Source organism: Pogona vitticeps, chromosome 9 (genome assembly GCF_051106095.1).
Source record: "Pogona vitticeps strain Pit_001003342236 chromosome 9, PviZW2.1, whole genome shotgun sequence".
Taxonomy (NCBI): Eukaryota; Metazoa; Chordata; class Lepidosauria; order Squamata; family Agamidae; genus Pogona; species Pogona vitticeps.
The window spans coordinates 1,549,634-1,576,211 of NC_135791.1; the positions used below are offsets into that span (position 1 = coordinate 1,549,634).

The 26,578-nt window shown below is 49.9% G+C and overlaps 2 protein-coding genes across 3 annotated transcripts; one reads left to right on the forward strand and one right to left on the reverse strand.

The window, feature by feature from the left end:
* Window positions 1-6,361: 6,361 nt before the first annotated feature.
* S100PBP (S100P binding protein) lies at window positions 6,362-14,856 on the reverse strand. 2 transcript variants are annotated; one of them, XM_020800648.3, is made up of 5 exons: window positions 14,721-14,856; window positions 12,514-13,536; window positions 11,592-11,689; window positions 8,526-8,616; window positions 6,362-6,797 (listed from the first exon to the last, which is right to left on the reverse strand). In XM_020800648.3, exons 2-5 carry the CDS (start codon window positions 13,413-13,415, stop codon window positions 6,665-6,667), a joined length of 1,224 nt encoding a protein of 407 aa, XP_020656307.3. In that variant the 5' UTR covers window positions 13,416-13,536; window positions 14,721-14,856; the 3' UTR covers window positions 6,362-6,664. The 2 variants fall into 2 exon arrangements, with proteins under 2 accessions (XP_020656307.3, XP_078236025.1); XM_078379899.1 differs by having other exon boundaries at window positions 12,514-13,351; window positions 14,721-14,810.
* Window positions 14,857-14,956: 100 nt separating this feature from the next.
* YARS1 (tyrosyl-tRNA synthetase 1) lies at window positions 14,957-25,936 on the forward strand. The gene is made up of 14 exons (XM_072979954.2): window positions 14,957-15,088; window positions 15,831-15,930; window positions 18,369-18,515; window positions 18,775-18,950; window positions 19,508-19,637; window positions 20,400-20,480; window positions 20,729-20,821; window positions 21,024-21,159; window positions 21,982-22,067; window positions 22,696-22,831; window positions 22,982-23,079; window positions 23,287-23,480; window positions 23,706-23,847; window positions 25,281-25,936. The coding sequence occupies exons 2-14, from the start codon at window positions 15,874-15,876 to the stop codon at window positions 25,389-25,391; spliced, it is 1,587 nt and encodes a 528-aa protein (XP_072836055.2). The 5' UTR covers window positions 14,957-15,088; window positions 15,831-15,873; the 3' UTR covers window positions 25,392-25,936.
* The last annotated feature ends 642 nt before the right edge of the window (window positions 25,937-26,578 follow it).

Consider the following 26,578-nt stretch of genomic DNA (forward strand, 5'->3'; position numbering starts at 1 on the left):
ATTTTAGCTTCACAATGACCCTGTGAGGGAGGCTTTCTCATACCAGAAGCTGCTCCGTGAGTTCTACGGAAAGGGATTTGAACTCGTTACCCACTTTCGCAATGCTCCCATTGCCTGGAGCGCATATTCTGGCCTGTAGGCACCAGGGCGGTGGAAGGTGTGCAACGTTTGCCACTTTGGCAACCAAGCCAGATTTTAAGTCGGACAAACGCCTGTTAAGACACAGGACACCAAGCTCTGGGGTCAGGCTATTCCCCGCTCAAGCCTTCCTCCAGGGTTGTGGATGATGGGAGCCGTCGTGCAGCGGCCCTGGATGGTGCCACGTTGCTGAAGGCCACTTGGCCGAATGATCACGGATAAGTCCAGCACAAAGTCTTGCAAGCAATGTCGTTCCTGCCTTGTCTCCTCCGCAGTTAATCATACCACCAGGTAGGATTTTGTGCGTGAGTCACCCCTCGTTCCTCCGTTATCGAGGTAATGGCAGCTGTAGGTGCAGGCAACCTTTTGCGTTAATCATAAACTTTTCAGGGATGGAAAGGAGCAAACAGGAGAGGCATCCTGTTCAACAGGAAGATGGATTTGCCCTGCCTTGTTATTTGGCACGCACCTGCTGGTCCGGCTTGCGTTGCCAAAAGCGCAGAGTTTTAAAGTCGGAAGGCACCCCCAAAGTCCATCCAGTCCACCCTGCTTCACCTGCAGGGAATCCACAGCCAAATCACCCTGGCCGGGTGGTCGTCCCACTCCTCTTCCAACGCCCCCATCCATTTCTAAGGGAGCCCGTCCCACTATCAACACGGCAGGGATGTTTCTCCTACCCTTTAAGGAAAAGAAGGGCCCCTAAGTGCTCCATCCACACGTGAAGATGCAGGAGGGTGAGAGGAGGCTTCAGAGCATCTTCTGGGAAAGAGGAAAGCTTTGTGGAGAGAGCCAAAGGAATTGCAAGAATGGGGTTGGTGGCCCGGTGGCCAGTTTTGCTCCCTCTCCTCTCCCCTGGCCCTGCACAAGTGATGGAGTGAAGGGTTCTCCTGGTGCAGGGAGAGGACACGGCAGGGGACCCCCTCTCTTGCTAAATTCTCCTGCACATTTTAGATGGAAGGGAGGCAGGAGCAGGAGGAGATCTTGGTAGCCAGTTCAACATTTACTTCAATCAAGCAAGGATGCTGGAAAGAGGGAGGATGCTGGGACGAGGTGGCTCGGATTCCCACCCCACCTACAAATCGAAAGCAGACTGACAGGTCTCACTCCGCTTTGAAAACCCTGAATCTGCCTGCCCCCACGTTTCCAGCAGAACGAGGAGCCATGCCAGCTGAGGCCTCGACCACATCATCCTGCCTGATTCACCAAATCTCAGCAAGGTTTTCCGTGACCTCCCCATCCTCGACTGGCAAGGACATGAGGGTTGGGCCGGGTTAGACCCAGGAATTCTCCACTCCCAAAGTATTGCTCAGAACCAGCTGCACACGAGGAGCAGTCTTGGCCCACAAGAATGGGGATACCATGCCAGCCTCTCTCTCTCTCCCCCCAAGGTTTAGAAAAGTTACTTTTTTGGACAACCATTCCCAGCATCCATCAGGGTCACATGGCCATGCTGGATGGGAGTTCTAGTGCCTCAGATCACCAAGGTGATGCAAAGCCACCCAGATTACAAGCCACGGACAATCCTGCGCATTCTGTGCCATCAAATTGGGACCAACCTATAGTGTTCCTTAACGAGGCTTTCTAGTTAAGTGAGATATTTAAGGGTAGTTTTACCAGTTATACGTCTCTGCTTTGCATGGCTGAGCAATGATTCGAACCCGGGCCTCCCGAGTCTTAGTCCATCACTCCTTCCACGCCACCACACAGGGCATCCATAGACAGCCCTAACTTTCTTTGAATTCATCTCCTCCTCTTCTAAAGCAGTCCCAGCCTTAAAGCCACCCAGATACTCATCAATCTCCATAAAGGCACAGCATGGCTGTTTGTCCTGCCAGTGCCATTCAGAAGGGGACAGGGCAGGTGCGTCTTAAGGCCAGCCGCCCACTCCCGCCCCACGCAGGATGTTGGACCACATTTTAAGAAAGCTTGTTGTCCAGTTTCGGGGACAGGGGTGCCTTTCAAGTTCCAGACTCATTCTGTCTCCTTAAGGTGGCCCTGGAAGAACGGCCAGATAGGGCAGTGGTTGAGGCATCTGGTTGAGGAGCCGGAGACTGGGAGTTCAAATCCCCCACTGGGCCTCCTAGAGAGGGGATGGACTTGATGACCCACAGGGTCCCCTTCCAGCTGTGCAGTTGTAAGGTCTAATGGTGCTTGGTTTTATTGTTGAATGATAGGTTTAACATCTAGATATTCTTTTTCTCCTCGCTTCCAGCTGGCCCCATTCACTGGCTCAACTCAAAGACATTCATTTCTCTCTCTCTCTCTCTCTCTCTCTTTCTCTCTCTCTCTCTCTCTCTCTGTGTGTGTGTGTGTGTGTGTGTGTGTGTGTACACAAAACAGGCAGTACACGTGGCCCTTTAAAAACTATGATATTTTAATGCCAGCTTTCGTGGACACATCCACTTCATCAGATATAGAGAAACAGAATGAGATGTTGAATGAACTATAGAAGTAGAATATTTTAAATATTCATCGGCTCATGGCTGTCTGGTACATGTAGTAATATATGCTACCTCTTCCAAAATGCACAGAGTTTGTTTCCAATGGCGGCCAAGACCAGCCCGCCCCCCCCCCCCGATGGATCCCTCCATCCTACGGGCAGACGGGTATTTGATCTCCAGCACTTTAGATCTCTGTATTAAAGACTGGGGTGGGGTGGGGTGGGGAGAAATGCGATGGCTGGGAAGCTGGCCTGCCCTTTCTGCCTGCCAAGCATTCGGATTGGCTTCCCAGGAGCAGCGTGGGGAGAGAAAGTGGCGAGATGCAGCGGGCTTTAGATCATTAGCCTCTGTAATTGCAGGCTTTAAAATGTGTGCTAATAAACGCCATTAAACAGAGAGAGAGAGAGAGAGAGGGAAAAAAATCCTGAAGCCTAGGCTGGAAGCAATTCCACGCTTCAGAGAGAGGATTTTCAAGCTGTCAACCCGGGCTGAACACTCTCTGAAGATCTTTCCAGGAGGGAGAACGAAAGAAGCACATAGAGTAGTAAACAAGGCGTTATGTAAGTCCGGAAAAGAGGTTCCAGGAGCAGAAAATACCTGTGAGGTATTTCAGAAACCAAGTGAAGGCAAACAAATAGGGTGTTATGATATCCCTGGACATGACAGCCTCACCAAAGCATAAGAGTGCATGAAAGATTGCCATGTTTACCTCCCACGGGATGGTCTCCATCAATTGCGTAGCTTCTGAAGGTCAGGGTGGAATTAAAGTCAAATGATTTTGCACGCAGGAATGTGGACATTTGGACACCAAGCAAGTCCCCATGTTAGAATCAGCCATGCTGTTTATTTCCACTTTTATTAACTGTGAGAATAAGGCACAAGAAGCGAGAACTCAGCGATGCAGTATTGGGGCAGCTGTTTCTACACATAGGAATTTCTCTTTGCAAGTTACGACTCCATCTCTTTCTTTACCAATGGATTCAGAGATGCAATATTGGCTTCTCTGCTTAAAAGGATCAGCCTTCTGAGAACAGCCCGCCCCTTGTGCCAAAAGATGCTCGTGGCACGCTCAGGGCCATTTGCTACGGTAGAGATGGCCTGACTTCCATCTGACATTCAGAAGTCAGGTCTGGAGGGACACACGTGCGCTTTACCTACATCTAGAAGGACCCGCTGCAAGAGCCAGCGTGGGGAAACGGACAGAGAGCCAGAGGAAGGACTCAGGAGACTTGGGTTCAAAACCCAGTCTGGCCACGGAATCTCTCCGAGGCTTAGGAACAGCGACGCGCTTCTTGAGCATATCCTGCACAGCATGAAACCCCATCAGGGTTTCCAGAGGTTGGAAGTGAGCCGACGGCATGGAACTCCACCAGGAATGTCTCTTGCATAAACTGAGCTAGTAGGTGGACGTGGGTGGGGAAAGGGTTTATATGCAATGGTGCCTCATGGATCCTTTATCCTTTCCCACCGCACATGCCACCAATGTGTCCATGTGCACACACCCTTAGTATCCAGGTACATGCACGGCCTTTCTCAGGGGGCTGCTTCTGAAGCTTTTCCGCTTTCTCTTGGTGTCAACGCCTGGCCAGCCGGCCTTTCCTTCGGATCAAGCCCTGTAATGGCCGCTGAGAGCAATGCAGGTGGAGGCCACAAAGGGAGACAAACCGGCTGCTAATTGAAGGGCTTCTCGCGCTGTCCCAAGGGCCACGACGCTCCACCGGGCAGCGGTCACTTCCTCTCAGAGCTCAAACTGAAGGCGCACCTTGCATCTCAAATCGGAATGAAATTTGCAGCTTGCCGTGTAGCCAGTTCCAGGACTCAACACATTGAGCAGAGCAGAACATGCTTCCACCACCAGCCTATCATTGCTTTTATTTCCAAAATGTACCCACACAAGCCCAGTTCTACTATCAAAACTCTGCAGGCTTCCAGAAGATGAGGAAAGCACTGACTTCCCCCTCCTCCATTATCTCCACTTTGATTTTGAAAGTGGGTTTGTCCTGCTCCAATGGGCCTTCCCAACAAGCAAACACAAGAACTACCATCCTGTTCTGGGATGCTGTGTGAAGTTAGGACACACTGTCAACCTCCAGAACAGGAAAATCCCAAGCCTCCTCTCTGACCACTGACAGGAATGACATGCAGGTATTTTAAGTTTTTAAAAGCTGCCCTTTAAATGGAGGGTCTTTAAAATGGCCATACACTGTGGGAATCGGATGATTGTGGTTTTTTAAAAAAATGTGTTTCTATTCCGTATCATATCCTATGGCTTACTGCAGAGTTCTCGTGTGCAAAACGGTGCTGGGCTTCTTTTGCTTAGGAGGAAGCTCTCTCAACTGGTAAAAAGGTGCAGGTGGGTAGGTCTCCCCCGTTTCCTAGCTAGAGAAGCGGATGAAATGTGTCCTTTCTTCTCGCCCACAGGGAAAGCTTTGGATCAGGAAAGACCGAGCTTTGTCTTGCCTGCTGTCAGCTTTCCAAAAGATCTCGGCTCCCTCTGCAAACACACAGGGCTCCCTGGAAGAAGTCTAGAGTCTTGCCTCATTTAAGTGCATTTTGGAATTGAGCACAGAAGCAGCAGGGGGAACGCAGTAGTTTCCTTTCTCTGCCTAATTACCGTGCAAGTTGACAGCCTCTTCAAAGAGGTAAATAAATCGAAGAGAGCCACATGGTCCTTATACAATACAATGTGGGAGTAGGTGGCACCTTTATTAGTCCACTAAAGAAAATCCTGCAGTCTGCTAGTTTTTGTGGAACAAAGTCCACTTCCTCAGCCGTCCACCAGTGCCTTGCCAAGAGTGCAGAAAAATCAGTGTCCCAGAAATTCACGGCAGATGGCTGTGCCAGCCTCGTTTCTTAGAGGTCAATTAGAAAAAGGCCCAGCCGCACTGAAGGTGCGGTTTGCAAACTACAGCTCTGATCGCTGCCGGCTGGATATCACCTCTCTTTGGAAACTACAATTTTCTATTTGGCTGGGGAACAGGAAGAAAAAAAAACCTCAGACCCCTCCGCCTGGGAATTGGGTTGAAAACTCAGTTAACCCACTAGGTAGAACCAACCAGAGCCAAATTAACAATATTACCTAAGGGTTAGGCATTCCCTTCAGGCTGCAGTCCTGCTGAGGTGATGTTAAAGAGTCCACGTTGCCTCCTTGTTGGTAGAGCAGAACAGCTTTGCTGCTGTCTTTCTCATTCCGAAGAAACCCAGAGAGCCACATAGGCCTGACACCGTTCAGCGCAGGAGACCTGTCGTCAGCGACAGTGGCCCTCCTTACCTCGTAGCAACAGGCACATGGCCTGGGGGGGCAGCATTTGGTGGAAACCACTACCTTATTTTAAGGGGGCAGCACAACCCCACAATCAATCTGCCACTGGAAGGAGCCACACGCTGGTGAAACCTATCGGCAAGACTAACTTTCCCGTCTGATTGGTTTCCCAGCCAGGATCAGCATTCGAAGGGAGGCTGAAGAATTCCTCTAATTCTTCCAGGCTGTTCCACTTGGCCTCTCTGCGGCTGATGCCTCTGGCAGCTGGATGGAGTGTGAGCTCCATTTCAAAGCTCTGTGTTTGAAGTGACATGAAACTGCTGCCTGCAATGTCTGAATTAGGGCAGCTGCTCCTCACACTCCAATCATCACTTACAGCTTCATCCACCAACATAGCTATCCGAAGTCACCTGCAGATTTCTTTTTAAAAATGGGTCAGAAAGGTCAATAAATTGGACACAGAAACCAGCCAAACTCCTTCCACTAAGGAAAGGAAGAAAGGGAAAAACATAACAGGGTATTCAAAAGGCACAACACATTTATAAAAGAGATCATGGCACAAAACCAAACAGACCCACTAAAGCTTGAAATTCCAAGGACATTTGGGCTGCAATGAAGTTCAAGCCGAAAGGGGCACATATATTTGCATAGGGGAAAAAACAAACATACACCAGTAAATTGGCTTTAAATTTTAAAATAAAATAACATAAAATAATATAACACAATATAATATAACATAAAATAGGTCAGCAAAATGAACTGTCAGCAATGTTCAAAGTGCAGGGTGAAGCCAGAGCTCCTCCATTGAGTCGGAAGGTTTGTTCTAGCTTGGGACAGGGCAGCGCTGGAAACGATCAGGAACTGTCGCAAACCGACAGACCTTCCGGCCGTTTTTCTCGACCCATTCGGGAAGGCTGAACTTCTGGTTTGTCCTGTTGCTGCGCCACACGTAGTTCCTGCACAGGGCCAGGGAGAAGAGCTTTAATGCAAAACATAATGACGAGGCAAGTTCAGAAAGAAGAGAGAGCCCATCGCATAGACATGATATCCCACCAGGGGTAGTTCTCCACCTGGTCTTTGAAAGCTTTTCTTTCACAGTGATCCATCAGACCCGACAGCCACAGGGGATCCAGAGACCTGCTTCCAAGGGAAGGCTTCTAGCTGCTTCGGGGAGGCCCTCAAGCCAAGCACAAAGGATTCGGCCCTCCTCTTGCAGCCTGTTTCTCAGGACCTGGCATCTTGTTGGTTTGGTGGGTTGGCTGGTTTGACTGATGGATCAACTGATTTATAGGCCACCTTTCTCCCAATAAGGGGACCCAGGGCAGCTCACAATATTAAAAAGAATAGAATTAAAAACACAGTAAGCTAAACATTAAAAAAAAAAACAATTAAACTATATGCTAACTGAAATACAATTCAGGAATTAAAAGCAGGCACTGAGGCTCCAAAAATTTGCTTCAGCTACTGAAACAGACAGACATCTCTTGTGTTCACCTAGCCCTGTTTTAAAGCTACTTCATGTACTAGCTACACTCAAGCAAATGCCTTACTTTGATTATCTGTTACAAGTGGGTATTAGAAAAGTGTGTGTGTGTGTGTGTGTGTGTGTGTGTGTGTGTGTAAGAGAGAGAGAAAGAGAGAGAAAGAGAGAATGTTTGTTTTCTTGCATGCTCCTAAAGGCATCCATCCTCCTCTTCATGCTCTGGCAAAGACAGGGCAGATTTCTAAGGAAGCACCCACTGCTTGGTTTTCAAGCTCTTTTAAGACTGCTGGTGGCTGCTGCCCCTCACGCATGCACACTTCTCTGTCCATTAGAAAACGGAGTTGCTCTGTCATGTGGAGAAGCAGCATTACTTCTCTAGGTGTTACTGTGGAACAATCACATCACAAACACCAACACAGTGGGAAGCAGCAGCGACAGGAGTGAGGCCAGACAGATATGACACCTTCCTGACTCCACTGAATTGCCTCTGATTAAAAGGCTGAAGAGCAGTGGACCCCCCCCCCGAAAAAATGGTACCCCTTTCAAGTGATAAACGCATTCTTCCTATTCAGCTGCAGAACGGTCAGGCTGACTCCTCCACCCCACATTTATACTTTATTGGGCAGTCTTTCTCCTGACCAAAGCTGCATGCCAGAAACGAAAAGCTTTAAAAAGCGCAGCTGCGTTTTTTAGCAATGCTAGAGAGACAGGGCTGGGGCAGATTATGGCTGGTACGAACACTGCATTTTATAGCCGTTTGAGCTCATGGTTTACACTCCTTCCCCCACTCCTACTACACGGAGGAGGTCTCCTACACCCAATGGGAGTACATGCTGGCCCACACACACCTCGGCCATAAAATCTTTTTGGCAGAGTTCTACTCACTTATGCAATCACGTAAGGGTGATCATACGAGTATGACTGTTACCCCCAACTTCCATTCACGGAGTCTTGCAAAACTGGGTGCACGCTTGATCAGACAAACAGGATCTCTTAAAGGGAGACAGCCCGCTGCATGATTGCTATTCCTCGTACTATCCCTCCCCCCCCCGCAATTTAATTCTGTCCTTTTAGTCTTTAAGATGCTCTGTGAGTTTTTCGTAAGATCTTTCAGAAGGCTCTCGAAACAGCTTCTGTTTCCTAAGGAAGAATGCTCGCAATATGGGTTCTGCCCTGATATTCACCAAGAGCGGCAAAGTACCTCTCAGTCAGATCGGTCGTGTGCTGGCGTCTGTATTCCTGGTTTTCAGAAGCAACGCATTGGATCAGTGCATGCAGCTCATTCACTTCACCTGCAATTTGGCCAAAGAAAGGGTTACTTGAAAGGCAATGCAGTCAAATTTGGTTGCACCAGGTATGAGATGGACAAAGTTGCTCCAGTTGTATATATGTGTAAGGACAACTGCACCACGTTTTCCCCTCTGGCATGTTCAGGACTGGTAGAACAGTCTATTTTCGAACCAGTCCTTACCTGTTCATGCAAAGGAAAACCTGCCAGGAGGAGCAAACTGGCCTTCTGTGACCACACAAGCTAACAGAATTCTTCATGCATTCAGAGCTGCACCTGCCAGTCCTGTGGCTATATTTGGCATCGGCGGCAAGGAAGGCAGCCTGCCTGTCAGGGTCTGTGTGTAGCTGCACGAGCCTGAGTAGCAGGTTCACAGATGCAGCCGGCAATGCTGTAACTGATACTAGTCCGGAAGCCCTAATACGGTTCTCTCTCAAATGTCACAACCACCCATCATTTCAGAAAGGAGCTTTCTTGCCGGGAATGGCTCACGTCAATCCAGTTCAAGAAGGATTTCAGTTAATGTTATGAAACTAGAATGACGGGAGATGAAAGAGAGACAGGCAGGAAGCTTTCCCACGTGCCATCATGGCCACAGAAAACACGCTGGAAGAAAACCAGGGGGGGGGGGAAACGCCTCTTACAGAAGAGGGGAAGGAAAACAGGCCATGAAGGAGGACAAAGGCTGCTTGCACAGAGGAATGTTCACATGGCCATGTACATAGTGCCATGGTCTAAAAATTCATGTGATTCTTTAGGAACGGAACTGCCCCTCCCGCTCTGGCTGGCCTCCTCTGCCTCTTCTGCAACAGCCCAGTCCAGCCCCATCGAGCACAAAGCAGGAAGTCCAGATGCAGCTGGCCCAACAGGATCCGCAGGGAGTGACTCGGAAGAGCAGCCCCCATTCGGACGATGTTCTCCCTGCTCCCTGGACAGCAGGCTGCAGGAACATTATTCCAAAAATGCCGAACTCTGCCACCAATGGCCTACGAGAGCGGATTCTAGAGCAGAGGTTCCGCGCAAGGAATGGCACAAAGCAAGAAACCTTTTCACAAAATTAGAGCCCTCGTTGTTCATGGCTGCAAAAGAGCTGTGAGGCACTAGTGATTCTCTCGACACCTGGAGGCTGTGCAAAAGTGTAGGGTCTCCAGTGTGACCAGCAAAGCGACCTGGGACCTAGGAATTAGGCCTCTCATCACATCCGGGGATGTTCATACAGCATTTCAGTTTTACCGTCACCAGGATTTAAAAAGCAATTTTGAAACATTCTGGGAACCTGTGCATCAACTGAGCTGATGCCATAATGCATTAGAAAAACTTTAGAAAAAGGTTCAGAGCAGTTTGTGGGGGGGGGGGCACTGCCATCCCTTCCTTCTGCCAGGGGACAAAGGAAGCTCCCCCTCCTGCCTGATTCAGAGAGGCACACCTTCATGGTTTGTAGGACAAAACAAGACAAGGCATTTCTGGTTTTATTTGAGCCATCATCATATTGTGTTAAAACAATACACTCCATTGGAGAAGAAAAAATGTCAAAGCAAAAGTGCTGATTTTTCTAGCCCAAATTCTTTTCCACAGCTCTGTTTCCATTTACTGGGGAAGGGGCATGACATGCTGGAATTTTATGTGTAGGGGGGAAAAGGTTGTTGCTTTATTTCCTCCACTGTACGCTGGCGCCATCTGTTAGCAAACCATAGTACAATGATACCCAAGAACACACAGGAACGTGGAATAGTGAAGCTCCTCCGTATTAGAACACACGTTGGAGGCAAACAAGGCAAGGAATTTCCCTGTGAGTCTTGCACCAAAAAACCTCTAAGGCTCTTATCCATCAGGCTTAACTCCTTCCTCAAGCAGGCGAGCTGCCATTCTGCAGGCTAGGAAGAAGTTCAGTCTGACAGTCCTCAGAGGCTGCCATTCAGTTATGGGGAAACAGAGAAAGGGGCATTCTTTTAAAAAGGACCTATAAGGCCCCTTCAATTGCTGGATGCCTTCAAGATCTTGCAGGTCAGGCTCATACAAAAAACCAGAAGATGAGAAAAGAGAGCCTGTTTTGGTTGCCAAAGATCTTGGGTTCCTTTCTTTGGATAAACAAGTAAGGCAGTGGCCTTTGTATAAATAGCCCCGTTAAATGCTATAGCCTGCCATACAGCCTATCTGTTAATTACCCTCTCACTCAGAAACCTCACAGGAAGTGTCAGGCCTGGCACAGACTGATGTGGTTTGCTCAGAGCGACAATGGGAATTTCCACAACACCCAAAATTGCAAAACGTCAAGAGTTGAGTGCACAATTAACATATTTGAGAGATTCCTACCCTGCACAGGTTTGAGCAGCACGTATTTGGTCATACGTGGTTTTTTCCAATACTTATTTCAGCCTGAGTTATGACGCTGAAAGAGGGGAGAATTTAAGGAGGAGAAAGGCCTCAGTACTACCTGCCAAACAAAAGGAGGCCCCTGTAAGAAAATGTAGGATTGCAGCAATGAGCAAATATCCCAGAAGCCTTGAGAAATGAAGGTCTGGAGACAAGCCAAAAGGACACTGGTAATCGTAACACATGTGCAGACGGTAAAACTGAAGACAAGCTGCATAAGAGTCTCCCTTTCCTCTGTGGAGTCTCAGAGCCTCTGACCTCACCAACGGATGTCAAACGTTCCATGCACCACAATCCCCCTCCAAAACAAACAAATACCACCCACTTCTCATGATGCAATGCACCCGGTGCCACAAGCAAGACCTGGCACATGGTCCAAGTGGCTGCCAAGACAAGGGGTTGAGCAGCCGCACACTTGAGTGCAACAGGCAAGACGCCCTGCCTTCCAGAGAGCCAAGGCAGAAGAAGAGGTCCTGGACGTTCTGGCTGGATTCTTTCTGCAGCGGCAGAAAGGAGGCCCTTCCCAACACCCTTGGCTCACACGGTGTGTCGGCCCCCCCTTCTCTTCCACACCCCTCCCGATCCCTCTTTTACTCTCATGCTTACTTATGACTGGCCTGCTGCGAGCGTGGGCAAGGACAGCGCGGATGTATTTCTCCTTCCGCTCCTCAAGGTCTTTCTCTTCGATGTAGACACGTCTAGGCCTTGTAGGGACAGAGAAAGAAAACAGCAGGACAAATTGATTATCTTCTTACAAGCCTTCAAGTACACAAACTCGCGGGGGAGGGGCTTCCGGGAGCAAAGACAAGCAGGCATGATTGTTCAGAGGTGGCCTGCAATAACTGTGCTCCCCCCCCCGGGCAGCTGGGAGGCTGTACCACCAATTTCAGAAAAATCAAGTGTTCCATCTGCATTTTCATTGAAGCTGAGCAACTTCAGAGGGTGAAAGTGCCAGTGTGGTGGTCAGAGAGAGCTGGACTCATACTTGGGAGATCCACAAGATTTATCGTTCTCTTTCAGCCAAACCCACATGACAAGTACACAGGAAAGGAACCTTGAGCTGGCTGAAAGGCAGGCAGGATAAAGGTAACGAGTACATAAAATCTGCCACACAACAGTTTTCTAAAATGCAAGGGACAGCTTTCCTGCCTTCAAAAATTAAAAAGGTATTCTGGCGGTTGCAGAGCCACTTAGGAGAAAGGGGTTCTACCTGCCAACTGCAGCATGGAATCAACAGCCAGACTGTGGACCTGCTGCCATCTAGTGAAAAGCAAAGGAATACCAGATGGAGTTATTTCAGGGCAGCTTTCCTAGCGCCTTTCCTTTGTGCTACCTCACCTGGTGACAGCTTGAAGGCAGCTCAGAGAAGGAGCCTGGACCCCATAGATACCTTGCACATGAACCTAAAGGAAGTTCCAGAGACGAATCCAAGAGCAAAAAAGGCAGGAGAAAACAGAACATCTCACACCAAGCAGCAAATGACTTGAGAAAGCAAGCCTAGCTGCATTCTGGGGGTGGGTGTACTGACCTCTTTGGTTCTGGCGCAGGAGGATTTTCTATGCAAATCTTTCTTTGATCACCAACAGAACTGGACGTGGACGGTGCTCCCTTGCACTGTGAGCTGGAAGAATGTGACGCTCCTTCAGTGGACTGCAGGACGCTGCTTGTCCTTTTCCCTCTGAGCAAAAGTTCGTTTACGGAAGCCTGACTCTTGGAGGGTCCTTCCTCTTGCCCACTCTCCTCTTCCACTGTCTGAGCTGCTCCCTTCTCTCGTCTCCCAGATAAATCACCCTCTTTCTGCAGATTCAAAAGTGCGTCTGCAACTCGCACAGCATCTGGAAGCAAAGGTCTGCCACAACCCAAGCCAGATCCAGCTTTGGAGTCCTCCTTGCTCAGGTCGCTCCCACCCCCAAGAGGCCCAAAGCGCTCCTCATGGAAAGAACGGACAGTTGGACGAGATGGCTCTGTGCTTACAGCCCCCTTTAGAGCCTTGGGAAGCTGTCTGAATTTAAGAGATGCAAAACCCTCGCTACTTTCCACTCTCTGGAAACCGAGTCCCAGTCGGACTTCATCTGAAGATGTCTCCAGATCATCCACCAAATTATCAAACAAGAGTCTATCCTCATCTTCACGGGAGAGGCCAGTGGGGGAGTCCGGGTTTCCCCCACCAGGGCTATCCAGCAGGGAGTCATCTATATCGCTGTCATCACTGGCGGTTGAGGAAGCAAAAGGAAAAGATGCGATTCCATTGCTTATGGAGGATCGGTGAGGAGGGGATGAACCGCTGCCCTGCGTGTAACAGCCTCTCTTCCTCTCTGGTTGTTCCCTCTCTTCAATCTCTCCCAAGGGACTGCTGCTCCTAGAAACTGAATTATTTAAAACAGTGATTTTAATATTATAGCTGTAGGGGTGGGAAGGGTTGCCTGCCATGATGCTACTTTCTTGACTCCTGTAGGTGTTGGTTTTCTAGTCTCTCTGCTCTAGAAGAAGCTAAATAAGAGAAGCGCTTTGGACTCAAGCTCTTCCTTCAGCCAAAGCCGTTCCTCATTACCTGTAAAAACAAAAACACAAGGAACGAGCTGAAGAGATCGCTGCATTTTGTTCTCTTCCAATTCAACCACTTTTCCACAGGAAAAGAAACCCTCTGCTTTGGGCCCTACACACACACACACACACACACACACACACACACAGAGAGAGAGAGAGAGAGAGAGAGAGAGAGAGAGAAGACTGCACTTTCTTAGGAATAGGTTCCGCTCAAATGCATTAGTCCAGTGGTTCTTAACCTTTGTTACTCAGATGCTTTTGAACTGCAACTCCCAGAAACCCCAGTCAGGACAGCTGGTGGTGAAGGCTTCTGGGAGTTGCAGTCCAAAACTCCTGAGTAACCCAAGGTTAAGAACCAGTGCGATTAGTCAATAACATTATTGATTTAAATTGTTGTTTAATTGTTTTATGATATTTTTATTGTAAGCCATCCAAACTAAATAAATAAATAAATAGCCTAGTCCCAATGAATATGGGCAGAATCAACATGCCAGTAAGAAAAAAGTTTACTCCCAAACCCCCTGGAGATGTTGGTAAATAAAGGACCGCAAATCACAAGGTGGTTAAAATATTTCTGCCTGTTACGCATTCCAAAGCTTAATGTTGAGACATGCAAACTCCCACAACAAATACCATTTAGGGTGAAGGACTGGGACACAAGCAAATCTAGATAAATGTCGCCTCTGCTCCTCACAAAACGAATGTTATCAATTGCAGGGACTGTATTAACTCTTTATCTCCTGTGGGCCAGGATGATGGTCTGATGTGCAAATAACCTTCCTCCTTGCTTGTGAACTGTGGAACGGGGGGGGGGGGAACACAGGGGATTCTGGGATATGTAGTCTCTCTTTTTAAAAAATAAATCCATCCCAGGGGATCCTGGGATTTATAGTGTCCCCTCCAAAAATGACCCCTTCCAAGGTCTGGCAAGGGGCGGCCTCATTATGCCTTCCTGGTCCAAGTCCCTCTATTCTATAGGGAGAGAGTCAGGTCTCCTCCATCATCCCCCATTATCCTCCATGCTCCTTCTCTCCCCCCCCTTCCTCCCACCCACCCCTCACTTCCCTTGGCCGGCCACTCTCCTCCCTTTCACCAAGGAGGGCGGGCGGGCGGGCCTCTCCAGCGGGGCCCCTGAGGGGAGGCGGCGGCGGCGGCGGCGGATATTTCCCCCTCCTCCTCCTCACTCACCCGCCGCCATCTTGGCTCCTCAGGTGCCTCGGCTCGAAAGAACCCCGCCCCCTCCCTTGCTGCCTTCCGAGGTCACGCCCCCACGTAGGCCACGCCTCCTCCGGGGACAAGTCCGACCACGGGCCGGCAGATGGACCAATCAGGACGCCTGAGGGCGGGGGGGGGTAGGAGAGGCGGGGCTGACGTGTGCAAGAGCGGCTTACAGAAGGCCCGCCCCTATCCGTGCCTTCCCTCCAATCCTGTTCCTCCTCGTCCATCGAGTCTCTCGGCCATCGTCTCCGCCCGAGAAGGCGCTGCCAGGGCGGGAAGCGGAGCGCCGAGTGCCAGGAAGCTGATGCAACCTGGGCCAGGAGACCGGCCGGTGGGAGGTGAGCGGAGGGGGGGTCAATCTTAGGGGTCGGGGGTCCCCCTAGGAAGCGGGGGGGGGTAGGGAGGGAGGGGTGAGATAGAGACCAGCTCCCCATCCCGGGCTTGAGCTAGGAAGGAGAAAGGGGCCACATGTGCTTCCCCTGCTTCGCCCTCCCCGCCCTTTTTCTGGGCGGTGCTGGACTACAACGCCCATCATCCCCAGGCAGGCCAGCTGGTCTTTGTATACCCCACCAGGTCTGGATGGGGGCAGGGCAAGCCCACCCACCCCTCTTCCCATGGATTACAATCCCCCATAGATCCCTCTCTCTCCCTCTTTCCCACAATTTGCAGGGGGGAGCGGGGGGGGGGGGAGAAGAAAGCAAAATATATTTTAATTCATTTCCTGGATGTGTGTGTGTAATAGATATATATATATAAATATTAAAAAATGTAAATTTCTATATCTGTCTATCTATCTATCTGTAATTACTGTATTTAATTATTTATTTATCCCGCCTTTTTCCTTTAAAAAAAGGACCCGAGGCGGCTTACAAGGAAGCTTCTTTAAAAATCGCATTTTTCTTTTTTAAAAAAAACCCAGCTGGCATCCAGAAGGAGCCTCCGGCTGCCCCCATCTCGGCCCCTTTTTTATCTCTTTCTAAGCTTCTGTCCTTGTGGGAACAGAAAGATCCCTTCAAGCTGAGAGAGGAAGGCTTCCCCACCTGCCCCTTCTGGAATAATGGGAATTTTGCTCCGTTTCAGGGTGGAAAGACTAGCTGGTGAGCGAGGAGCAACTGCTGGCAGGATGGGGCACGAGCTGACGGCGGAGGAGAAGTATCACCTGATCACCCGGAATTTGCAGGTAGGGCACGTCCACTGGGATTGCTGGGATCCATTCCCAGTTTTGTGTTCAGCGTCAATGTGGAGTTATTTAATTTATTTTAAATGTCAACTCCCCATACACGTTTCTCCTACAAAAGGACCCAAGGCAGCTTCCAACATTAAAAGACAATATTTAAAGCTAGGAACAGTGAGTATAAAGAGGCATCTTACATCATTAAAAGGTAATATTAAAGCTAAGAACAATAAGTACACAAATACTAGAAAGAAAGAAAAACCCACCCTCAAATGTCACTCTAAGAAATGGAGAACCCGGAAATGGAAAACACAAGTAGGACTAACAATCCAGTCAAAGCAGTCCTGCGTCACCATCTTTATAAACATCACACACAGCCTGCTTATGGAAGGGCAGCAGAAATGACAGATGTTGGCATCACCCTCTGGACCTCTTCAGGCCCTATAGAGAGCCTCTCACGGTGGGAGTGTGCCCTACAAGACATCCTAGCACCATATTGGCTCAGAGCTTCACTACAAACCCCACCACTCCCCAGCCAGGAGAGGCATGCTGGCTGGGGATAATGGGAATTGTATTCCAGCCCCCCGGAAGGTTCCAGATCAGACGGCACTGATCTGAACGAATATCAGAGGTTGGAAAAGTGATTTTGGGGTCAATGAGGAGGGAATCATCCCTTCCCGAATCCTCCAACTAGCATGTCCAGTGGCATGTTCATGCCAGCAGTGTGGATTCTGGGAACTATAGCTTTAAAAAAAAGAGTTCTTCTCAAGTGTTAGGATTCAGCTGATAATATCAGCCAGGACATTTCACTGCAAGAGTCTAAGAAGAGTGAATTTCCTTAGCACTTATTTTAACAAGGTCGTATTGTTATGTATGCAAAGGTCCCTTCAAGCCTACGGCTCCAACTGAATTATTTTCTCTCTTTGGAAATATATTTTCAACACCACTGTGACCACCAGGGCACTGTCCCCTGAGAGAAGGTCTAAGATTGTGCCTGCCAAGCATGGAGGGGGATTTGGTACCTTAAAGTGCACCTTGTGTGGAGATCAAACTTTTAAGCTGGATCTTCCACCAAGGCTTCTTTCTTCCAGAGTCTACGCTCATCTTCTAGTGCTGAGAATGGGGTGTGATGAGTTGGAGGGCCAAGGCTTAAAATCAGAGGGAGGACATCAAACTTGAGTATCTTGCATGGGAATAAAAGTGGGGGACTGACAGATTACTAGATCATCTCATGGCGCTGTAAACTTACCTTCGGGAGAAACCTGCCCAGTAAACACATTAATTTGTGTAGAGGCTTTAGAAGTAAGCTGTGTGTTTACTGAAGCTTGTGGTACTTATAAATCTGTTTTGGAATATGACAGGGCTCCATTATTTTGTTGCAACAGACTAACATCCTTGTGGCCATTCATGCAGGCATCAGATGCCAGCAGTCTAAGGTGCCAGGAGCTGAATCAATCAACAAACCCATTGTAAACACGTCTGGGTTCAGAGAGTAACCTCAGAACCCATGCAGCTAAAACTGGCTCTGGATTTTCTGAGTTATGTGGCCAATGACTGATTTCCAGCTTTCAGGACATGCAGTTGTAGGATAAAGATACCAAGTAATGGAATTAGGAAATATGATTTTTAGGGGAGGGAGACAGGAAGGGAGAGATTTGTGAAGCTGCTACGTCGCTCTCTAGGCTCTGTCTCTCTTTGCCGTCAAAAACAAGAAGGTGTGAATTAAGGTTAGAAACCAGATGTCTAAACCTTCCCTTTGGCTGTGGCGGTGAGTCACTCCTTGTCCTTGATCTGCTGCTTTTCCCCTTGGGTGTCCTTGGGCTTGCCACTTAACGATGGTATCTCGGGAAGTTTTATTAGGTGAGTAATTGGGCTTTTCCTGCAATTTGCAGTATTACAAACTGGCTGAGTATTCGGAGGAAGAGACAGAGATGCAGAACAGCCATTGGGAAAGTAAGGAAGATCAAAGTAGTTTTATTTAGATCACCCAACAAGTTGGTGCCCCACAAAAGTGTTCAGGGCGTTACTTTGCAGTCCAGCAGGCAGAGCACAAACAGGCAGGCCAGATGCAGTGCTTGGGCAAAATCACAGGCTTCCAAACAGAGGCTGATTGAAGAAGGGCAGGACCAGAACAGGCAAGGCCTCCTCTTTGTTTTAGTTTGTTTATTTGTTTATTTTATTTTATTTAAAATATTTTAACCCCACCTTTCTCCTTAAAAAGGACCCAAGGCGGGCTGCATCATTAAACAACAATATTTAAAGCTAAAAACAATGAGAGCCCTCTTTGGACTCCAAAGAAAGTTTACTTCTTGTGCCACGAGGTTTGGGACTGGTTTGCCCTTGCCTTCTGCACTGCCCATACGGATCAAGGCACCCGTTTTCTTCCCCCCTCCCCCAGTCTTTATCTCCTTGATTTTGTAATTTTCGGTCTCTTTGGCTTTCAGGAAGTTCTCGGAGAGGATAAGCTGAAGGCCATCTTGAAGGAGCGAGAGCCGAAGATCTACTGGGGGACAGCCACCACCGGGAAGCCCCACATCGCCTACTTTGTCCCCATGTCTAAAATCGCGGACTTCCTCAAGGCGGGCTGTGAGGTAGGCCTGGTCCTGCCTTATTCTGCTGTCCCACCTTCTCATCCTGGGCCGATTTCAGAGAGTTCACCCTGTTGGTCCATTTCAGCAGCAACACACAGAACAAGCCCTTTCTTCGATGGTGTCTGAAGCCCACTGTAAACAGCAAAGCCGCTTGCTCAGCTCTTGTTTGCCTCAAACGTGCCACAGTGGTTTTTGAACCAAAGAGAGTCCGAGCCGAACGTGCTGCTTATTTTCCTCTCTTTTTCTCTCCTTCCGTCAGGTGACCATCCTGTTTGCTGACCTCCATGCGTACCTGGACAACATGAAGGCTCCCTGGGAGCTTCTGGAGCTGCGCACTCAGTATTACGAGAATGTGATCAAGGCGATGCTGGAGAGCATTGGGGTCCCCCTGGAGAAGCTCCGGTTCATCCGAGGGACAGACTATCAGCTCAGCAAGTAAGACTTCACACCACTATTGATTTTTAATTTCCTACGGAGGGACGGACTCTCTCTCTCTCTCTCTCTCTCTCTCTCTCTCTCTCTCTCTCTCTCTCTCTGCGGGATGCCAGACATCAGTTGGAAGGGCCTAATGTTGCTTTGGGTGCCCGTTTGTCCGTGTGGCCCAGGGGAAATAAGAAATACAGTAGGAACCCCATATCCTTGGGGGATCCATTCTAAGAGCCACTGCCCCTGCAGATGCTGCAAAACGTGGATGTGCATAGCATGGTCTCCAGTTCCCTCTAAATGGCCATTTCTGGCAACTTCATCTTTAGAAATCTATATATCTATGATCTTTTAATGGTCTCAGACTGTAGGTCAGTGGATATCAACTGCAGGAGAAGACATTTTTGGCTGGTTGGGGGTTTAATTTTGAGACGGTCTTTCCTCCTTAACGGAAGCCCAGCTGCCTCTGTTCGGCCTGGACTTCCTGAGTCCCCCTGGCCGTTTCTGTTTCTAGAAAAGGAAGAGCTTTCCTTACCCCAGTGCGTTGGTCTCTTCTTCTTTCCTCCCAGGGAATACACCCTGGACGTCTACCGGCTGTCCTCGGTCGTCACCCAGCACGATGCCAAGAAGGCTGGAGCGGAAGTGGTGAAGCAGGTGGAGCATCCGTTGCTCAGCGGCCTCCTGTATCCAGGGCTTCAGGTACCCATCGTTAACGGCCACCCAAGGGAGAAGTGGGAGCCCACGTTCAAGGCTAGAGTAGACCCGTTGAATCCCTTGGTGAATTGGGAGTGAGTGTCCACGTAAGTCCCATTGACTCAACAAGTGTCCTCCAGCCAGGATGATCAGTTGGTCTCAGGCATTGGGGGGGGGGGGGGGAGTTGTCCCAAATACTAAGCTTTGAATGTTTTCTGGGAATGTGTGACTTTACCTGTGTTTGGCTGTGGGTGCAGCCCTTCCACATCAGCAGGGAAAAGTGAGGGAGCACCGTCCGGCTGACAGGAGGCCTGTCTGGCAGAACCCCTTCTGGAGCAGCGGTCTCTCCTATGATTCCATGTATATCGCGTGGATTTAGGGGAGGCTCCTCTTTTGTTTAATGCTCTTTGTGTTTCAAAGGGAGAGGCAGAGAGACGGCACCGTCTCTCAGAGCCTCTTGATGCACGAAGGAGTGATTTGGCAAGTTTAGCCCTGTTTTCAGGGGTTCCAGAGTGACTGCTGTTAGAGGATACCGGCTGCTTGCCTTCGGAGAACCTTTGAGATAAAGGTCAAATGAAAATCTAAATGGAAATTGCTCAGGCCTTTTGATGAACTAAGACGGAAGGGATTGTGGTTTTGGTTGCCTTCGACCCTTGGAACTCCCAGCCACTGGCTTTCACACAGTGCCCAGTGGCACTGCAGACAAGCCATTGAGTTGCTAAAATCAGCGGACCTATAAGGAGTCCTTTTGGTTGTGTTTCTCGGCAGGCACTGGACGAAGAGTACTTGAAAGTGGATGCGCAGTTTGGAGGCGTGGACCAGAGAAAGATTTTCACTTTTGCAGAAAAGGTGAGAGGGAGAGGCTTTGCCTAGTTTTGCCAGGTAATCAAGGATTCTGCTTTGAAGTGGGTGTGGCTTGTTTTGGCCCCGTGCGCTAGCCGTATCTACATTGACCTGGGTAATATGTGGTGCTTTCTTGCTCGTTCTCTCTCTCTATCAAATCTACCTCTGCTCTGTCAAGCCCCTGGACTCTGGAGCAAGTTTACTACTAGGTGTGATACCTGTGTGATCTAGCTGTTTGTGTCTTCCTCTCTCAGTATCTTCCTTCCCTGGGCTACGCCAAACGCATCCACCTCATGAACCCGATGGTCCCAGGATTGACGGGAAGCAAGATGAGCTCCTCGGAAGAGGTTTGTTTTTAAACTCAGGTTCCTCAATTAACACAGAACAATAAACGAATCAGACAGCCGGGGAGGCAGTATAAATCAGCTACAACCCTAGACAATGAGTAAAGTGAACAGAGGGAAAAGAAGACTTTTCAAGATGCCAAAGTCATGTTTTATCTCCTGGAGTAAAAAGGTGCAAGTTTTCAAAATCTCGTCCTTTCTTTAGGAGTCCAAGATTGATCTCCTGGATCGGAAGGAGGATGTGAAGAAGAAGCTCAAGAAGGCTTTTTGTGAGCCTGGGAACGTGGAGAACAACGGGGTCCTGTCCTTCATCAAGCACGTGCTCTTCCCGCTCAGATCAGGTGATGCTCTCCTACAGCTGGGGGGGGGGGTGTTGGGGGCAAGAAAGGGAGGTTGTGGCTTTGTGGGGGGAGGCACAAGGCTTAGATCTCTACAGTGCTAGCCAAGAGGCTCCTCAGAAGGAGAACGCAAAGGCGAGAAGCGCAGAGGCCTCTCTCTGTCTATCCCTCTGCACCTTGATCTACTGAAACTCTTCTTCTGCCGGAAGAGCTCTCTGAACACCGTAGGGATCAATAAAAAACAAAGGCCACCTCGGGCTTACTTTCTGGAAAGAAGGGGTCATATAAGGAAAAAGAGATGAGGAGGGGGAAAGGAAGTCAGAAAACCTTTCCAGGTTTTGAGATTATAAGTTTCTTCCCACGAGCAGCTGTGCAGTTGGATTCCCCTCTTTGCGGGTCTCTTCAGGGGAGAGCCCACCCCCTCCCACGCCCTCTTGGACCCGACGGACTTTTGTGGTTTTTCCTTCCCCCTCAACACATACCGCCCTCATCTATCCAGGCTAAATGGACTTCGTTCATGGCTTGTAGGGCTCGGGTTTTTTTTTTCCAAATGAGGCATCGTTCTCAGATGTTGGGCAGCCTTTGCCAGCGTTCCCTCCCTTAATGGTAAGGACGGAGCTGATAGGAGTTGTGGCCGGAGGAGGATGAGCTGCCAGTCGGGCTTAGGATTTAGGATAAAAACTGAGCCCTTGAGAGCGTCTGTGCACCCAGCGCCCGCCCGCCCACTCAATGTTCCTGCCGCTGCTTCATGCACACGTCTCTCGATCGTGGTGGATCTTCAAAGCTCTCCTTCTTCTCCCATTGCCCCCCCTGCCCCACCCCCAGAGTTTGTGATCCTTCGAGACGAGAAATGGGGAGGAAATAAAACCTACAGAAACTACGAAGACCTCGAGAAGGACTTTGCTGAGCAGGTGAGTCCCCTGGGGTGGGTACGGGGTCAAAGTAGCCCGCGGGGTGGGGGCAGAGGGTTCTTTGCCGCTGGTTTGCAGGCATCGGGCGCTTCCCTCTTTTTGGGGTTGTTTCTCTGCACCACCCGTGGAAGGCTTGGAGCAGGCTTGGAAACAGGGCAGCCCAGCCTCCCTGCCATCCTGTGGAAAGAGACCCACAGGAAACCCTGAGGCCAGGAGGATCAGGAGGGAGGGCAGAGGGAAGGGCTTGCACTCCTGCCCCATCACCCCCAAAGACCCGGTCAGGATGAAGGAAAGCCATAAGTGCTTTCCAACGTTTGCTTCTAGTTGTGAGATACACAGTGTGGCCTTCCCCATCCTTGTAACTTTCCCATTAGCAGCGGTGTACCATTAGGAACATGCTACCAACAGAGACGCATTCACCTAAATGCACTCTTTAGACATGCCTTGCTCACGCCATGGAGTCTTGCACTACAACGGTCCCTACCGGATCTTGTCCACGGTCAGGAATGGAGCCAAGGGAACAAGGGACAGCTGTCAGCACCCATCCGGGGGCGGGGGGGAGGAATGCATTGCATCAAGTGGATTGGGGTGGAGCTCATTGACTCTCCATCTCCCTTTGCGGCGACAGGTTGTCCACCCAGGGGACTTGAAGAACTCCGTGGAGGTGGCCTTGAATAAACTCCTGGAGCCCATCCGAGAGAAGTTCGCCAGCGCCCAAATGAAGAAGCTGGCCAGCTCTGCCTATCCCGACCCGTCCAAAGCAAGTAAGGGCTGAGCACTCAGGTCGTGAGCACTTTCCGGCCGAGGGGATGGTGTCCTCTGGCTGTTTTGCAAAGCCTGCTCTCCTGGCCGGGCCCTTAGGCCTTGAACGGGTGGCTCCTCTAAACCCTCGCCCTTCTCTTCCGCACCTGCAGAACTCGCTGCGAAGGGCCCTTCGAAGAACTCTGACCCTGAAGACGTGGTGCCATCCCGAGTGGACCTCCGTGTCGGCCGAGTCCTCAGCGTGGGGAAGGTAAGCGGGCTCCCCCTGCCCTGCTTCTCTCCCCCCCCCCATTCCGCTGTATGGACGTGGCTGGGCAGGATTCCCCCCCCCCACGGCCCCGACCTCAGCCAAGGAAAGCCGCTTCCCTAGACTGGACGTGGGTGGGTCGTGTCCTGGAAGGCGCCACTCCCTTTCCCACTACTGGGGGCGTTGAGGCAGCTCTTCTCTCGCCCCCAGCATCCTGACGCCGACACCCTCTACGTGGAGAGGATCGACGTGGGAGAGCCCGTGCCCCGGACGGTGGTCAGTGGACTGGTGCAGTTCGTTCCTCAAGAGGAGCTGCAGGATCGGCTGGTGGTCCTGGTGTGCAATATGAAGCCCCAGAAGATGCGGGGGATCGAATCCCAAGCTATGCTGCTCTGCGCTTTCAGGTGCTTAAGTAGAATTGCAAGGAGGCGGGGGGGGAAGAGTAGGGAGCAGAAGGTGGCCAGGTGATCCACCCCCTCCTCCTTGGGGGGGCCGAGCCATCGGCTGCTAAACCTTTGGCTGAATTTTCTGTTACGGGAGGAAGGCGCGTGACTCAAGCATGCCTCTTTATTCCTAAATGTTTAGCTGCATTCTCTCTCTCCCCCCCACCACCACTTGCACCCACGTAGCACGGGGGATCCGTGTCAAATAGAGCCTCTGGACCCACCAGCAGGTTGCCGCCCCGGAGACCGTGTGTTTGTGGAAGGCTTCGAGGGCGGCCAGCCTGACGATGAGCTGAAGCCCAAGAAGAAAGTCTTTGAGAAGTTGCAGGTAAGCAGATGTGTTTCCTTCTAAGGATCTGTTCTCCTTCGGCAGCATGGCAGGGTCAGGCAGAAGGAAGACGAGCATGGGTACAAAGCGAAAAAGCGAAGTGTGCTGATTATAGACCACCTCATATCGCTTAAAAGTACTCTCTCTGGGTAGTTTACAATTTTAATTAGGCTTCATGTCGCCCAGCAAGCTAGGTACTCAATCTGCCAGCTTCAGAAGGATGGAAAGCGGAGTCAACCTGCGTGGGCTAGTAGAAGTAGCACAGTTTATGGATCAAGGGCTGATCTCATGCATGATGCATGTCCTCCGAATGCTGCGACCTTCTGTTGATGCAAAACCTAGTGGCTGAATAAGCCCCATATTTTTCGTAGCCTCTGAATCCTTTGCGTTGTGGAAAAATAAATATTGGCACACGAACAGAGAAGGGTAGTAGGACACGTTGAGTGCCCTTGGGAGCAAGAGATAAGCTGCATGCAGTACTGGGTTGAGAGAGTGATGATGATGCCGTCAAGCCATTTTGATGGCTACTGGATGACTAAAGCATCGTTTTAGTTCTGACCATCAGAATTTAAAAAAAAAATAATATAGAGGTGGGAAATGTGCATAAAGGGGCAGGCAGGGTTATCAAAGGCCTAGAGGAATTCCTAGGTGAAAGGTTTTTTGCCCCGTGTGCGTGTGTGTGTATGGTAGGTCTTTAGAAAAAGAGTAAGAACAATATAAGGCGGGATTGTGTTTTTAAAAACACAAGCCAGCAGAAATCCCTGTTGTTTGCAGTGGAGTGATCTCCTACTTGCTTAACCAAAGCCATAAGCCAGAGTAATCTTAGGCTCCAGCATCGCCAATAATTCCAGTAGATTGAAACTGTGTAAATTTTAGGGTAACCATAAAACATTGCAGTAAAACTATGAGGAATAATTTTTATTCCTGTCATCAAAATGGCAATCAGCAAATAATGATGATGATGATGTCACAAGTTTTTGCAATGAAAATTCTGAGGCCCTCCAAAACGGTGTCACTTTGCCAGTATTGGTATGTCTGTCGCTGGATTAATGTGTGTGTTCTGTGCCATCGGGTCGGAACTCATTTATAGTGACCTTAATGGGGCTTTCAAGGTAAGTGAGATATTTAAGGAGTGGCTTTTTACCAGTTCTAACACCCCTTCCCAGTGAGCTTCCATGGACGAGTGGGGATTTGAACCCAGGCCTCTTGAGTCCCACTCCATCACTCTTTACACAGAAACAAAAACTGTGTATGGTCTTTGCATCACATCAGACCAATACTGGTTCCGTTGGGGTCTCCAGAGCGGCAGGCTTACCTGCAACCTTACCTGGAGAGGCAAACAGGGAAGTTGGCTTGCACCGTATGGATGCATCCCAGCAAAACCCCTCCTTGGCCATTAAGACTTTGACCTCCCCTGTTCTTTCTCTTCTCAGGCTGACTTCCAGATTTCTGAAGAGTTTGTGGCTCAGTGGAAAGGGAAAAACATCATGACCGGACTCGGCAATGTCACCTGCAAAACTCTGAAAGGGGGTGGCATCCGTTAAGAAGCCCCACCCTCACCAGCATCGTCTTTTCTTTTTCATCCATGCCCATGGCTGCCCAAGAATCGTCCTCTGCACTTCATTGCCTGCCTGGCCCATCATCTGCACCTGGCCCAGGGAAGAAATGAAATGAAGCTGACTTGGCTGCCAGGCTCCGGTGCGGATGGCCTCGGGGAGTCGGTCCGGAAGAATGCCTATAGCAACGGGAAGAGATTTGGCAAGAGAGGGACCGTCGCATTCCCCCCCCCTCCCGAGTGAGTCACTGCTGGTGGAAGCGAGGGCAGCCTCTTCTCGTGAGCCACCCTCGGAGGAGAAGGCAAGCCGCACCGGAGGCCTCCCGCCCTCTTGAACGGGCTCCTCGTTTGCACCCGACTTTGAACAGAAAATCCTGTCCGTTTCACATTTGCTGCTTCTCCTGGACGTGGACCCAGGCCGGCACCCCCTGCAAGAGAGGGGCTTTGTTGGCACAGCCACGGTTAGGTTTGCCCATCATAAACCCTGAATTCTAAATCAGCACTACCTCCCCAAATAAAATGGTTGCATTCTGACTCCCCGTGTCGTGGTCATGGTCACCAGGAGGGTGGGCTCTTGCTTAACTCATTGGAGAACCTGAATCAGAGTCTACAGGCAGAAGGCCATGCAGTTATTATTGATTTAGGCAGGAAAAGGGTCACCACAAGGTGAGAAACCAGCCTTGTTCATTCGAGTTTGCCGTTCTGCGCCGGTGCAGGATTCTGTGAAACTCCGTCAGGTAGAACTGGTTGGCAGGTATAAATTTCCACGGGTGTAGCAGAAGTCCAGTGCTTCGATGTGGAGAGTGGCACAAAATTATTCTTTCTGCCTAAAATTGTTAAGAGGGCCCCTGTATTTTATCCCGACTCCCCTGAGATCCCCTCACGGTCACACATGTTATAGAATCGTGGAGTTGGAAGGGGCTTCGAAGGCCATCCAGTCCAGCCCCCCCCCCCCCCCCCCCCGCTCAAGGCAGGAATTCCAAGTCAAAGCAGACCTGACCCGTGGATAATACTTTGTTCCTTTCATCTACTAAAAGTTCACACTCTGATAAGTGCCCATCTGCCAAGGTCCGAAAACCCTTTTTGTTATATGTTTCCCCTTATGTTTTGAGTGAGAGGAACACACAGCTTCTTTGTAACGTTCACAGTTCTTTCTGCCATCCTCTTGAGTAAGAT